General features: G+C 45.9%; 2 protein-coding genes across 7 annotated transcripts in view; one reads left to right on the top strand and one right to left on the bottom strand.

Annotated features, from left to right (window-relative positions):
• LOC143356252 (uncharacterized) overlaps positions 1 to 16017 on the bottom strand; it is a 31857-nt gene that overhangs the window by 10961 nt on the left and 4879 nt on the right. For all 5 annotated transcript variants that reach the window (XM_076791777.1, XM_076791780.1, XM_076791776.1 and 2 more), the window contains exons 4-7: positions 15772 to 15882; positions 14645 to 14736; positions 14423 to 14512; positions 14072 to 14175 (exon numbers count right to left, since the gene is read on the bottom strand). In XM_076791777.1, coding sequence (XP_076647892.1) covers positions 14072 to 14175; positions 14423 to 14512; positions 14645 to 14736; positions 15772 to 15882 — 397 coding nt within the window. The remainder of the gene's footprint in view (positions 1 to 14071; positions 14176 to 14422; positions 14513 to 14644; positions 14737 to 15771; positions 15883 to 16017) is intronic.
• Positions 920 to 12316, top strand: LOC143356259 (electron transfer flavoprotein beta subunit lysine methyltransferase-like). Of its 2 annotated transcripts, XM_076791796.1 has the most exons (5): positions 920 to 1279; positions 2013 to 2109; positions 2186 to 2347; positions 4553 to 4998; positions 11762 to 12316. In XM_076791796.1, the coding sequence occupies exons 2-5, from the start codon at positions 2105 to 2107 to the stop codon at positions 12115 to 12117; spliced, it is 969 nt and encodes a 322-aa protein (XP_076647911.1). In that variant the 5' UTR covers positions 920 to 1279; positions 2013 to 2104; the 3' UTR covers positions 12118 to 12316. The 2 variants fall into 2 exon arrangements, with proteins under 2 accessions (XP_076647911.1, XP_076647912.1); XM_076791797.1 differs by lacking the exon at positions 920 to 1279 and having other exon boundaries at positions 1311 to 2109; positions 11815 to 12316.

The raw sequence follows: 16017 nt of genomic DNA, 5'->3' as shown, positions 1-16017 counted from the left end.
AGATACCGAACACGTGCGTCGCAACAATGTCTGCAATTACGTTGTACATCGCTCGCTCTCAAAACACGAGCGGAGAAAAAATGGCGACTCTGACGAATCCTTGAAAGATTTTCCCCCGTCCCAGGTTCCTATAAATTGCAACGAGGAAAATGGAACTCGGCGTAAACAGCATCAGCCTTGTGCATTTATCATCGATCGCGGTTGCATACAAGCCGTCGAATCGAGAGGAATTCCGACGCAATCTGCAAGAAAGTTTCCACGTCATGGCTACCGATTCCGATTGCGTGAATAGATCCACCCTAGAAGGTGTCTTGCGGAGATGTATCTGGTGCTGCCCGGGCCAGGGACTTCCTGCGACGTTTGCAAAAGCCTTAGCCTCTTGCGAAAGATTTGCCCTTCTATCCGCGAGACAGACGAGCCAGCGAAAGAGGGACAGAGAGAGGGAGAGAGAGAGAGAGAGAGAGAGAGAGGGAGAGGGGGGGGGGGAGAGCGACAAAGAAGATGCTTGCATGACATAGCAATTCTCTCGACGCAAACGGATTTTTCGTGTGGAACGTTGGCCTTCTTTGCTCGCGAGCCTAATCACTTGGACACACTGCCCTAGAACCTTGCCACCGAAACCCCCGTATCCTCCTCTTTACTAAATCTTTATGTTAGGACCTGTAGAAGGGGACCCGCGTTATTGCGTTGGGAATGGAACGTAATGACTATCCTCTTCGGGGTAGGGTGTCCTTCCTTCTGTCTATTAAGCTCTAGATTAGGATCTGTCGAAACGATTGGGGACCCGTTTTACCGCGTTAAAAACGAAACGCAGTGGCTATCCCTTTTAGGGACCCGATGGGATCGTAGCTTTTGCCTATTAAATTCTTCATTAGGACCTGTTGAGGCCACTTGAAGCGAAGCTCTCTATAAGAGAGCAGTTCGTCTAAAGATGTTGCACTTTTTCCGCCCAAGACCGGTGTAACTAGACACGGCTAGGCGACTATAGTTCGCGACACGGATCGATAGCACGTGCCGGTGCTCGGACATAGTCGAACCGTCTGTGTACCGTGTCATGATGCAAGCGTCGACGTCTCGGACCGTACGGTTTCATCAGCAATCGAGCAGGTTCGTTTCGGTGATAATCAGTCGGGGGGGATCAACCCTGGAAATCACCGTTGAATCGCGAAAAGTTGACATTCCGCATCTGTGCCTCTACCTCGATATCTTTTGTACACAGAGATAGAGAGCGAATTAGCGCCGGCTGATACTCGACAATCGGTCCCATTTTCTGTTCGACGTACCGCGGATCCTCCCACCTTTAGAATAATAATAATAATAATAATAACAATAACAACAATCCAACCGATATACGCGGGCAAAGGACGACTCGCGCGATCTATTATTAAATCGGACTACTCATGTAACGAGCCGCCGCCGTAACGATTCTATTTTAACGAGGACACACTGGAAAGTCAATTCCAGTTGCGCAATCGATCCTCCGAACGTTTTATAATCCTGGATCCTTTCGAATCCGAGGATCGAGGAACGACCCGTCACTTTCCACGGAAACTTCCGCGGCGTGCGCACCGCCGTGAAATCCAGTTCTAATTCGTCGAAAAGCAACGAACAAAGCTTTCGTAAACACAGTAGTCAGTAACCTGCAATTATATTAGGTTGTTGCAATTGAAATTCACATTTGAAACTTCCCGTCTTTGTAGTTTAGTTTTTCCACGACAAATGGAGTCGAAGTTCTCCTCTAACGAGGAGAAGGCTCTGTTGTAACTCCGTGCGAAATAATTGTCTGCGTGAATTGAATCCTTCTATTAATAATTTTAATAGGTTGTAAACGCTCCGGTAACATTAGACTCATCTAACGTTTGTATTTTGTGTTTCACCTAGGATTAATTTTTCCCACAAACGCGTAAAATCCGCAGTCTAAAATCTGCAGGATAATTGCCTCCCCCCCCCCCCTCATGAAATTCTACTTGATTAATATGAAGCGGTCTATTCCTGCTAATTATTTCCAACAGGGAAGCCATTAGAAGATGAATGAGTAGAAGCAGCTTCCGACGAACAAGTTTTTGTTTACCATCACGTCTCAATTATCATAACTCGTCGTGGAATGAAGTTTGTTAAAAATCGCATTCGAAATCGTTACGCGCCGTGTCGGAAGAAAGCTTTTAGCTATTCGTTCTTCTTTCAGGTACAACGACTCTTCGGGGGATAACGAACAGCGATTAGAGCGCAGTCGGGCCTCGATCGGTCAGCCACCTTGTTCGCTGGGAATCCCCGGGACCTTAAGCAAGAGGAAATTGGATATCGAGTGTGTTGCCTTGAGATTACGCCGAGGAAAGGACGATTCTGGGTAATTGGTCGGCTAAGAATACTTGCACGAAACCGATCAGCGCGATCTCGAAACACTATTTCATGGTAACTCCGTGTTTCCAATAAAACTCCGTTCAATTTCGACCTTTTCTTCGTTGCTCCGATGCGCTTTATCTGGGAAACGAGTGGCAGGAAACTTCAGATTTTTACGGTCACCGAAGGTAAAGATACCTCTTGTAAACCTCTGAACAAAAAACTTTGAAACAATCATTCTTACGTAATACGTCTTCCGAGAACCGATAAGCCTTATGCAAGAAAGCAATTTTTCCCGCGAAACTTATTTAAAAATAGAATTCCACACTGTGTACAATGAATTCTTTATGTCGCCGAGGCATGGCCGATAAATGTCGCGGAATTATCCCCACTACCGCTGGGTGTATCCCGTGAGGGGCCAAGAAGCTCGAGAGACCTCGATCGCCGAGGATCGAAGAATCTCCTGGTCGATATATGTCCGTGGCTAGACCCGTGTTTTGGACATATATCGAGTTAACACTGTACTCTCCATTGTTTTCACTCCGAAATTATCGATCGAACGTCCGTGTGAACTTCCGCAGAAGACCGCGTCCAGTGTTCAAGCATTATTCGATGATCTCGTTGTAAAACGATCCAACTTCTAGTAATCCGACGCGTTTGGAATCTACGAGACGCAATTCCCGAGTTCAATGAAATTCCGACTGCAAACCTCTTCTTTTTCCTGAAAACCCCAATGGATTTACAGGCTCGCTATGTGTGGGAAAGATTGCACCATTTCGCGTCGCGTTGCCTGTCGGATCATTTTGCCGGGCTCCGACAGGTGTCAATAGCCTCGAGGACTCCACAGATCTTGATCTAACGACCCCGCGCTGTACGTGGAAACGGTTACGCTAGATTTTGGGAAGGAACCTAATAAAATTATATAAATAAGTCCCGAAATTGTGCAGGTTTTGCATTCCAAGCTCGCCCTCTTGCAGATCGCATTCAGCCTTTTGCAAACGAACCTCACCCTTTTGCAGACCAAAACGGACAAAAAACTTTTTCCTAGAAATTTGTTTCCTCGAGTTATTGCGATCAAATTTATTGTTCCCAAATTGAAAATTTGATGACAGTAAAATAGTAATTATACACCTAGATTCGTCTGTGAACGGCCTTGAGAAACAATTGGATTACGGTTGCGCAATTTGCCCCACGAGTCGTTTTAATCAGAATGTTCGGCGCGCGTACGTAGGTATGTATGTATCGAGCGCACAAAGAGGACAGCGAAACATAATCTTATCGGCGCCAGAGTCGTGGAAAAGGAAAAAAATGGGAATTCAGAATTATCTGCCCGTAAGATTGCGAGTCCCGATACGATCGTTCCGGGAAGCCGCGTTATCTGCGTCTGCTCGACGAAACGACAGTCTCTCGATTCGTTCGCCGTCAAACGGGAAATGACGTTTAAATAGAAAATAATCGATTTTCCCGGTTAGTCGAGCCGATGTCCGCGAGCAGATAAAGCACGGGGATGTACGAGGAAAATTTATTCGTTTCTCCCCCCTGGACGTGTTGTTATTTCTGGATGATATCTGGCCGCTTATCGTCGCAGATTTTATCGGTTTATAATCCTATACACAAATGAACGGCGCGCCACTTGGACGAGTGGAAACATTGTACGACAATTGTGCAACTTGCCAAATTCGACAAAACGAATTTCGAAAGTACGCTTACATCGTGTTGAGACATCTGGCACGGACATCTAGCCGACAACGTGGAAAATAGCAACTTTTCCACGGGGAGAACGCGCTGAGGCGACCATTCGGAATTTTTTCGGGGAAAACTATGCAACCGATTTCCCCGAAATTTTCAGGGTACGTGACGGCGCTATTGGAGCGACAAAAGATATTTTTTTCGGTAGAGAAACCGTATTGGTTGTCGAAATAAAAATTAAAAACGGAGGTTCAGACGTCGCTGTGAGCAGTATTGGCGCAGGTGTCCCTTGCGGGTCAATGTTTTTCCATCCCTGTTAAAAAATGGCGAATTTTTATCATTTCGAGTACTCTGAAAAACAGAGGTCAGCGAGGCGTTGAAAGTTTCGGCGGGCAAATCGCGCGCAAAAAGCCGATCGCGATCGATTCCGCGTATCTCGAGCCATTAAGTATTCGCGTCGTTTATCGATCTATATTTAACTCGCTTCCGGAAACCGATCTTCTTATAGAATCGCTTTGTTTAGGCTGCGCGGTGATCGTGAGAAGAGCGCGATGCCGAACATCTGGAAGACCTGGAACCGCGTCACCGGTTCTCGATGCATTCCTCGAGCGTGCATTCTTGATCCCGAGGTGGTCCGAGCGATCTCGAGCAACACGGAGATCTCGAGGAACCACATGACGCCGGAGATCGAGCTGTTCCTGCTGACGCCGAACTGCGATCTTTATCATGCTCCGTTCTCCAGCGTTCTCGAGGCGGACGAGACAAAGAGACGCGTCTTCGCCGAGCCCTTCTGGTCGATCTACTGGCCGGGTGGACAGGCCCTGACCAGATTTATCTTGGATCACGGGAAGAATATCTTTTCGAGCTCCGCGAAACGCGTTTTGGACCTGGGCGCTGGCTGCGGGGCCGCCGCCATCGCTGCGAAACTCGTCGGCGCGGAAACCGTGGTTGCAAACGACATAGATAAAGGTAACGATGTCGTTCGCCTAATAATCCATAGTGCTTTTCGTCATCTCAGATAACTAACGCTAAACCTACATGAAAACCGCCCTCTGAAAATAGCAAGATCGAATTTACTCCGATCCTGCACGATCTTGATCGAATTACCCAACTCAACGGAATAATTTCCCATGAGAGCGTCTTCATAATTCCATTAACACGAAGCCTGGCGAACGCAAAACACGAATAAGTGAAACGTCTTACAGGAGGGAGTGATGAAAACGTTTTTGTAATTTCAATAATTGTCAAATAGAGAACCGGTCGTTTCGACCGTGGTAGGTTTGCTGTTAATTGTCAGATAATATAGGACGGTCGTTCGACCGACACTTGTTGGGCCGAGGCGTGACAGTAATTCAGTAATTTCCTATGAAAAGGTTTTTATAATTTCAATAATTGTCGAATAGAGAACCGGTCGTTTCGACCGTGGTAGGTTTGCTGTTAATAGTGAGATAATATAGGAGGGTCGTTCGACCGACACTTGTTGGACCAAGGCGTGATCCTCGTAGCATTGTTGGCTGCAAGACCGTGCAATACAAGGGCCTGGAAATGAACGGTATCCGTCTACCTGCGCGAGTTCCATCTACCTGACGTCAATTCTACGTGTTCGATCCCGTCGCGCGGTATTCCCACCGGTTTGTCCGGGCTGTGTCGGGTCGTTTCGAAGCGGAGCCGGTTCTTCACCGGCGCCGATTCCCCCTTCTCGCCGTGTCCCGGGAAGTTCCAGCCGCAATTCGACCGCGCTCGCGAGCTATAGGACGTACCATAATTGCGCGCGGTGGAAGTCGCAGGCCGCGGACGCACGAGGTAACCCGATAGCCGAGGGATTTTCTTCTCGCGACATGTCTCGCGCGTAATCAAACTGAATCGAGCCGGACACCGCGAAACGGGTTTCGTGCTCGACGCGTTTACCGTTTCCTGGAAAATTTTATCGAACGCCGCACAGTTGCTGCCAAATCGCCAAAAATCGGCGAAAAATCTGTAAAAATAAAACCATCCAACGAATCTGTTCGAAATTTGGTGGAAAGACTTCCACAGGTACTACGCTTATTCGGCAAAAATAATGTTTTAAAAAAGTAGTCAAACATTAAGTCATATGGGCTAATCGAATTCCTCCATAAATAAAAAATGAGCGTATTACTTAATGTTAAACAGCTTTTTCTGACAAATTTTTTTTCCAGCTAATAGTTTAACCTGTTCGTATAACCCATATGATTTGTAGAACCCTAAGTATTGAATTACAGGCGGAATAATTACACAATTGTCGCACTGAAAACTAATGAATTCCCAGGTTGTTCACCATGCGTGTATCTCCGTAAATGAAATTTTTTTAAAAAATCGGACCTTGGCACGTTATGCGCTCGTTATTAGGCTGCGCAAAAAGTAACAATTTTTTTTATAAAAATCGAAAATTTATAAAATGGATTTTTCGCCGCCTTGGCACCACTGTGCGCCGCGCCGCGTCGCGGTCCCTTGACCCGAAAACGCCCGCCGAAATTACATTTCGCCGAAACAAAAGTTCGTTCGAGTAGTTACCGCGTTTCCTCGTAATTCCACGTCCCCCTCCGCCTTCTCGCGAATCGATAAACGAAGACCTCGCGTGCCGGTGCTCGTACGCGGAATCGCTTCCATTAATGAACTCCGCCTCGCGAACGGAATTCCGCAACGGCGCAATTCTTTCGCGACTCCGAAACTGCGAGTTTTCTTTTCCTGATAAACGCTATCAGCTTCGCGCTCGGAAACTCGTACGTTCATCTTATTAATGGAGCTCGTATCTCTCTTTGAGAGACGATGCGCGCGCACGTCTCGCCTTTCATTCAGAGTGACACGTTCACAGAAATTTGTCATTGTTAACACTAGGTTTACGGACCACTAAAAGTAACTATTTTACATCACTTTATAAAAATAAATGTGCTGCCCAAATTTTTAGCTTTTTTAGTAACACGAACCCAAAGAAATAAAGGGGACTCACGCGGTAAAACTTTGGGGTCCTCAAACTCAAGTTTTCAAACTCGCTACGCTACTATACGCTGTTCGAAATAACGGCGCAGTGCATTGTTGATATAACGATTAGAAATTTTAGGATTCTCGCGCAGGAACAGTCGAAGACGATCCTGAAATTGTTACGAATGCCGACGATGGAAATACTTGCCGTACGTCAGGATCTCACTGCTACATTTATACCTCGTTATCGCAACTTTTACGCAACCTCCCCTAATTGGGTAAATATTTACACAAACAGAGCCACCCCCGATTTCGATTATAATGAATTGCGTAGGTCATCGCTTGACTGCGGCTTGCGCGTATTTACAACAGAATCGAATAAGCGGAACACCTGCTAAGACGCTAGAATTAAAGTGAAGAAATTAAGAACATCAAAAGAGAGGATACATTTTCATTTAATTTCTGTTTTCCTACAGTGAACTTTTTTATTTTGTATAAACATTCACAGTTCAATCTCATTACCCTTACCGATTTTTGGAATTTTGAACTTCTAGTATCTTCTCTGTAATTCCCGCCAATTATTATTGACTAGAAAAGGAAGATACAACTTATTGAGGCGATACTCCCAATAAATTGAGCTCTTGGGCGATATTGATTTTTGTCCGATTTTTTAAAGGAAATCGTCCACTGTGGCGTCGTGGGACTCATAAATTCTCTAATCCGAGAAGCAGAAGCTGATTATGAGCTTCTCGGAACTGTATTTCCTGATTTCGGTCGAGCCTGTGCGTCGAACCGGTGCACGGCGAAGAAAGTCCGAAATGTGGGTCAGGTCCGACGGATTTTCCCGATTTCACCGGGAGCCACGCTTCGCGAGAAGGGTCTACGTTCGTTCTCGTGCGTCAGTGAAAGGCTGTCGGTTTCTGCTTGCTACGCTGGTCGCATTCTAAATTGATCGGCCGCTGACGCAGCGACGACGTTACGTCGCGCTTAATTAATCCTATCTCCGCCGCCGATCATTGCGAATGCATCACTGGGATATGACTGTTGATGCGGACCGGACGATCAGTGAAAAGAATCTCTGGGCCACAGCCAATCGCGCGACCGCCGAGAATCTCGTCAACAAATTTCGATCAATTTCATCTGCGACAAAATACTCGCCCGGTATATCTACCCTTGGATAGTTTTAGCACATTGGAGCAACGCGTGACTTTATTGTTTCATCAACGTATTAGAATAATCAATCTTTTTATTACATAATTTTTTCTTTTAAGAAAATTTTGTAATAAATCTTCCTGTCGAAGTACGAAACCTAAACAAAAGCAATTTTGTTGTTATCATAAGGCAATGCATGCCAGTTGCGTTCAGTGTAGTTCCAGTGTTAAAAGTCAAACGAATTGCTTCGGTTCTGTTGTATTTTCATTGTTACTGACGCGAACGCGTCGCGGACCTTTGATCGTCGGTTTCCGTAACCCTGTATCTGGCGCAAGGACAAATAATAATTAGCAAAATACGTCACAATGTATGTCTTTTAACGTACGCTTCTCAGAAATGCACTTCTCATGCGCTTCTCTTGCATAAAAGATCTTAGATCAATTATGTGATTCTACATGAAACAAAAAAAAAAAAAAAAGAAAAACAAATCGAAAATAAAGAATAAAATTTAGTCATTCGAGGCTTCGTTCCCGAGAAAATCGATTTTGAATATTCAGCGAGTACGCGTGTTATTCGATAGGAATAGTCTGACGCGTCTGATCACGACCGACCAATTCTACTTCCTGAACCCGGCGGATCACTAAACCTACCACGGTCAAAATGGCCGATTTTATATCTCACAATCATCGAACCTATATAAACTCATTTATGGAAAATAGTGGAATCTCCTTGTCGAAGCTCGGGTTGCATATTGAAAATCACGGACAATATCAATAAATCCAGGGTTACCACTTTTATAAGGCAATATTTACCGGATACTGTTAACGCTCGGTAGGTTTAGCGTTAAACTCGATTTTCTCGAAAGCAAAGCCTCAAACGAAAAAACGTTACTCTTTATTTTAAATTTGCTTTTTCATGCAGAATCACCCCCTTGTCGGTTGCACCACCGATGCTGGGATACCCTAAATAAAAAAGCGTCTTGAAATAGACGTTGCCTGGGGGAAGTTAGGAACTCGTTGCAAAATAAGATACGGGGTTACGAGTGTGGAGGAGAGTCGCATTCCGTGCGCACGACCATCTGGCTCCGAGGGGAAAAAAAGCGGTGTCGAGCTCGCAGAGCAGGTGCTTAGGCCCTGGAATGCTTGACACCTTTCGCAGTGGCAGCAGGAACACGGAGATCCTCGGTCGAACCGATCTGACTCATTTGATCCCCCTCAACGATCGGCGAGGGGCACGCGCGAACGTGGCTCGAGTCGCGTGCCGAGAAGAATCGTGCCGGGTTGCATAACCCGATCTTCGTAGATCCCGTGTCTGCTGTCGGCTGTCAGGTGAAAGTGAACTTGCAGAGGCCACGTGAGATAACGTCTAGCCGAACTGGGTCCGTTCCCGTCGACGCAGGAATTTTATTGCGAGACCTTGGCGCGGTTCTAGCTCTCGTGAATCGGGTCTCGCGCACGAGCCAGCATGATCGACGCGCGAACTGATCTGCGCAGGTATTCCCGTCTCGAAACCAGTCCGAGAGGAGAGGGGGGCCGATTAAATTCTTCCTCCCGACGATCTCCGCACGGTTTTCGGTCCAAATCGCCTCCGCGAGAACTTCTTGATCCCGGCTCGATCCTCTGAACCCGGATTTTCAAGTCGCTGAATCATTTATCAATTTTTTTTTATACATATTTGTGCAGGCACTTTTTATAGAAATGTTAGTCTTCCTGTTGTTCCTGACGTAGCAGTTGTGCATTTAATTCGTCAGATACTCTGGGTCAAGGGGGACCCGCGCGCAGCTATCCAAATCTGTTAAATTGTTGCGCATCGTGCGTGGAAACTAACCGTGTCACCAAATTTTAGTTTGGAGAACGATCGTTCGGATCGCAATGAGCAAGGAGCGAGTTAAATGCCCCAGAGGGTTGGTTCCGAATGCATCCGCGCGGGATCTACTGCGCAAGCGAGCAGTCACGTGGGTCCGAGCGCGGCTCATTGACCTGCCGCGCATTGTCTCGAATTTTATCTTATCACCCCGAGTAATAATTGAAACTTGCGATCGTATCTGCTTTCGAAGAAAATTGATGGCTGTCGATCGGATTAATATTTTGCGATGCTGTTGCGTTCCGCCTACCGTTTTGTGCATGTGTTGTTATCAAAAATCTTTCACTGGAAACATCGAGAGGTGGATTAACCCGCTATTCTAAGATTATTTTTGATTGTTGTGTGTACATTTCACTTGTTTTGTTACCAAAAAGATAACACGTTCAGCGCAACGACACAATTCTTTTACCGAACTTGAAAATAAATTTTTTGCTACAATCCATTAACTAAACTAAATTGTATTAAGATCTACAAACTGTGAGAACAATTATTGTTGTGATAAACTTCGTCTCTTCTATTCGAGTATTATTAAATTAAGTTGTTTTGATATTCTGCGACGTTTATGCGCATTGGCGTGTGCACCGAGCGTGCTAATATTTTACGATTGACCTTTCAATATTCCGGAAACTGTCTCCCTGAGCATTTTCATGCTACTTTCGAACTGTTCTCTTCCGCTAATTGAGAAGCAAATTCCCAGCATCTCCGGCGGGGAATACGCGTGTTTACAAACATTGTGTCTCTTTTATTTTTGTCGGACGCGTTTCAAACGAACGTGGGCGGGCAAAATATGGGCGGCGCAAGGTTTGACAATTGCCCGGGTTATCGACGCGACAACCTCGATGGAAACTAACTACAGATTATGTAAGACGCTCGTTACCGCGATTACGCGTCGCTCGGTCGACGCGTAACCGTGTGTCGGCGTTCGTTAACGGGGGAATAAAAGAATTCCTTACAAAATCAACGTTATTGTTTAGAAACGGTTACGAGCTCCCGATCCAACCGGTTTTATCGAGTGCGAGACGGGATCTGGAAACCGGCTGCGAACCGATTCGGTTCGGTTCGATCGATACCGACCGAGACGATCGCACCGCGTTAAAACTCACGAACTCTAAAACAATGGAAAGATTCGTTCGATGTTTAACGAATGCTGTGTGAAAGCAAAATATGAATATCGTTACAGTAAACATTGCCTTGTTTTTTACAAAACGAACAGCCACGAGTCCGCGAGGATCCACAATTTGATATCTGGATCGTTGATCCTTGCTGCACTATAAATGCAATCGCTGGAAGTCAGATTACACTCGATTCGACTTTTTTAAAAATAGTGGAAAATCGCATGAACATCCACGGTTTATTAGTGACATTTTGTGATACTAAAATTTCGGAAATTGTGAACAAGTTTACCCTATTCGACAAATTTTAACCTGTCTTTGATGAGTGAGAGCTAAGGAGGTGGTTTTAATAACATTACGAACATTTAAACACGCTTAGACAATGTTTAAAGAGAACGCCTGTAGTGATGCCTCGCTTGTCCGCTCTGTGGAACGGATCGTGTTTCATTTGGCGTTGTTAGTCGCGAAACTGAAAACTGCTTCCGGTGAGCAGTGCGCCGAGCTCGCACGAACCGGTTCGAGCGGTGTTCCTTTCGAGGAAGATGGCACGCGCGCACTTGCATCGTTCACGATTGCGATCACGCGCGGGAATCTGCGTTTGACGCATGGACCGGGATCGCAGGATGTACGAACGATCGGTATTAATGATATGCGTGTGCTTTCAGTGGCGTGCGTCGCTGCATCGATGAACGCGGCATTGAACCACGTGGACGTGCAGGTGTCGCAAGAGAATCTGTTGCAACGTACGCCCGGGAAGCTCGCGGACGTCATCTTCGTCGGGGACATGCTGTACGACGAGGAAATCGCCGACCTTCTGACCCCTTGGCTCGAGAAAGCTCGGGAAAACGGCACTCAAATTTTCTTGGCCGATCCCGGAAGACACGGTCTCACCGAACACTTGAGAACACGGATCAGCCTAATCGGACGATACTCGCTTCCGGAGAATGTTCGAAGAGAGAACTATGGCTACCATAAGTGCGAGATATGGGAATACCGTGGCTCCAGAAGAAATTGCTCTTGACACGTTGGTAGACTGCGGATTTTATTGTACAACAGAAATTAGTATAATCGCAATTTGAAACGGTGGAATCAGAAGTAATTAAGAGTATCATAATATTGTCAAGTTATTGAAATGATCAGGAGTCGAAATCAATTTTCATTTCCACCCCCCCCCCCCCCCGTTTGTCGCAATCGATGCACAAGATTTGTATCTTGTTTTGAAAAAGAAATTGATAGCCTTAACACTAAACCTACCAAGCATTAACAGTGCCCGGTAAATATTGCCTTATAAAAATGGCAACCATATTGAGATTGTCCGTAATTTTCAATAGAATAAATGCTTGGCCAAGGAAATTTGTTCCACTATGGAGTAGTGGAGGTTTAAAAAAGATTTTAGTTTTAATTCTTAAAATTTGAGTGTTAATTTTCATTTACCGATTAGGCTTTTTCCTTGGCCTGATTACCCGTACCATTCCTTGCACTCGAGGCGCCGTTTTCGGGAATGCCAGGTATGACGTGAAGGTTTTATGGTAATGGCGGGTTTTCCCTCGGACCTCGGTCAGCGCAACCCTTCGGAAACTCGGTGGTTTATGGTACCATCATTTGCTATCCAGGCCGGGAACGAAAGATTCTAAACATTCTAAAACATTCTAACTGCACGCGCTGGAAACGGTTTTCTCAAAAATAGCTTCGCTGTCGTTCGTCTCATAAACCGACCCGACCATTTGCACGCCCACTGTTTTATTGTACGCGCCGATGGCCGCTACAATGGAAATTCCGCTATTTTCCAGAAATGGATTTTTATAGATTCAATAATTGTAAAATAGAAAACCGGTCATTTTGAACGTGACAGGTTAAACGTCGTAGCCCAGGGCCACCCATTAAAAGGGAGACCTTGTGTAAAGTGATCGAGCATTTTTTTTTTGTTTAAATCGAAAGGAAATTTCCTCAGGAATATACCATTGATATTAACGGTTAAAATTTCTAAAAAATATATTTTTGTTCACAATATAACGTTAATAAATGATACCACACATTTTCAATCAATCTATGCATTACATTTTCCAAGAAAAATTCTTGCAAAACAGGCCATTTACTAGACAGGCTAGACAGGCTCGTCTAGCTGGGATCTAGTGGATCGTATCGCGTGGCTGTGATCGCACGAATGGGTCGCGTGATTAAACAAATAGTCGCCGCCGAACCGTATCTCAGTCACACGGAGGCGCGTGCTCGCTCGTAAGCCGCCTGTCGCGGTGGTCGGGCTCATGGCACGCCGATCAGAACAATTACGAAAGACAGGCCGATAACGCGACACCCGTGGCGTCGTGTCGCCGCTATCACTGCCTCTGATACCGAATTCACGATCACGATCTCGGCGTCTAACTCCTCCCACGAACACTCAGCAGATTTTCTGTCGCTGTTTTTCGATGAGTCACGCAAGGAACCCGTACATCACCCATAAGTTAGTGCTAATTGTCCGTGAATCCGGCTTGCGTTATCCACGAAGAAAATGATTTTTCGTTTTCTGAATAGCTTGGTTTTGCCTACTGTTCGTTCGACGAAGCAATCGTTGTGAGCGAAATGGACTTGTCAGGTCATGGTCACGGTCACTTTCGATTCGTATCACGGCTTTCGTGAACTATACGTTCAATCAATTGCATACGCCCGTTCGACACGAAATATTCTCTTCATTTCGATCCTTATGCGCTGTTCAGGAAATTGGAATACTTGTAAGTTGAGAATTGAACTGTTCAAAATGTAGTTCTTGAGCACTGTACTCAAGCCAGAAAAATTGCAGTTGAAAGCAAGCGTATTGGAACGAACAGTGCACGAGGGTTGAAAAGACGAAGCAGATGGGCCACCTGAGAAACCATGGGCCACCTGTTTGGGCCCGGAGGACCAACAATATCGCGCTACTACAACTTCCCCGGTTCGTCTTTCACATAGTTTCATATTGTAAATCGTGTTTCGCTCACCTGTTTGCCGACGTAGGTCTCGAGGCTTCCTTGTTGCAGCACGGAACCGGCTCTGAGCGAGGTCACATTCGTCAATTTGATCCTGCACTCGTACCGCGACCGATCTGCCAAAAAGTACAGCATCATTAGCAAGATATTCCTCCATTAGCAAAAGTATATTAATACAATAAAAAAAAAAAGAAATGTTCTACTCCTCCCAGGGGATCACAATGAGGTTCTAATCGTTGCAGACACTTCCTACTATAGTTCTACTTCCTCCATGAGATGATAAAAAGCAAAGAAGTTTTAATTGCTGTGTAAAGAAAATAATGGCGTCGAGAGGGTTAGCGTTTCAAGGAATGCAATGCTCACTGTTGTGGATCCTGGTGCCATTCCTGCAGACGCACGGAGCCTCCCCGTCCTCCAAAGGGCACTGCATTATGCAACTCTCGGGTCCGCATTCTGCGAACAGGCAACCATTGACCTCGTGAAGCGCCAGACCGACAGATACTCCCGTCAATGAGTCACGCTCGTCGTAGTATGCGCGTGTGACTCATTGAGAAATTATCTGAGCTATGCCGAAGAGCATTTTACCCGGGTCCCATGTGTCCATCAGGCGAATCTCGCATCGTCTACCGAGGTAGCCGTCCGGGCAGTGACAGTTCATCGCTTTTGCTCCCATTTGCCTGCAATCATTCAACGGTTACGTCTTTCAATATTACGCTGTGCGGTACGACTGTAAATAGTAGTGTATAAAATTAATTGGACCATCCTTGAGTGGATTACGAATAGGGTAGCGAATGCAGAAGTAGAAAAATTTCGCTTGACCCACTCGACGACCACAGCGTTGCCGTAACGGGGACCGATATCGCGTCATTAAAACCCGCTTGAATGGGCTCGCGCCATTCAATTCTGTTTTGAAAGCTCGCCCGGCAATTTCTTTCCTCGGCTCCATAAATTTTGCACAGACCGAGAACGGTCTCGTGTGGCAAAATCGCGTTATTTCACCGACGCGGAACAAACGCTGGCTCCGAACGTGACCGCGTCGCTATTGTCCGCGTTACTTCGGCAAACATTGTTCACCTCCTTGAAAGCAGTTCCATTTATCGCCGGAGAAAGAGGCGATTTTTATAGAGGGTTGAACAATAGGATCGAAGAGGGCGATTTTTATAGAGACTCCGGCTTCCGGTTCGAACGGGAAACGCCGCAACGTCGACACGGGGTCTCGGCTTCACGACCGACCTACTTCCACCCTTTCGGAATGATTCTATCTGGTTACTGGTGCACGATGATCGTCATTAGTGGTCTCGCATCAACGGAGAATCAAATCTTGTCTTTACACAGGGTGCTTCCGAAATCTCGGTACACGCGGCCGATTCGGCTGAAAGATTTTATGAAAGTTTGTATACGGTGTGTGTACGCATTTGATAATAAAATTGATTCTTGAACTCTTTTATTTTGTCCTATTTGTCACGCTTCCGGGTGTACAATCCTCGAGGAGGAAATCCTCGTGACGTGCACAGACAGCGTGGCATTCGTCCTCTAAATATACATTTGGCACGCCTGTCCACTTCGGTCGACTACGAACGACCGGGGGTCTCAATTTAGCCGTAAGTTGGCAACTTCAATGAAATTTTTGAAAACCGTCGGAACGCAAGCGTTGCCCAAGGGTTAATAAACGGTACCACGGTGCTGATAAATATAATTTTGGCCCTTCTCACCTACAAGTCCCTCCATTTTGGCACACGGGCTCGTGACTGTCGCCGAAGCACAGGGGTCCCTCGTTGCAGGTCCTTCCGCTGAAGTCCTCGAAGCAGTCGCACCAGAAATTGCTGAGGAAAAATTCTCAAAGTCAAGTTGAAAAATTGACAAATCTGAACACTTAATATTCATTTTCGCCGAGCTGCTAAATGGAAATCGATTTTTCTTTGCAGCACCGGAAACATAATTATTAGCAGAATTTAATT

Source organism: Halictus rubicundus, chromosome 8, assembly GCF_050948215.1.
Source record: "Halictus rubicundus isolate RS-2024b chromosome 8, iyHalRubi1_principal, whole genome shotgun sequence".
NCBI lineage: Eukaryota > Metazoa > Arthropoda > Insecta > Hymenoptera > Halictidae > Halictus > Halictus rubicundus.
This window is presented reverse-complemented; position numbering and strand designations above follow the sequence as displayed.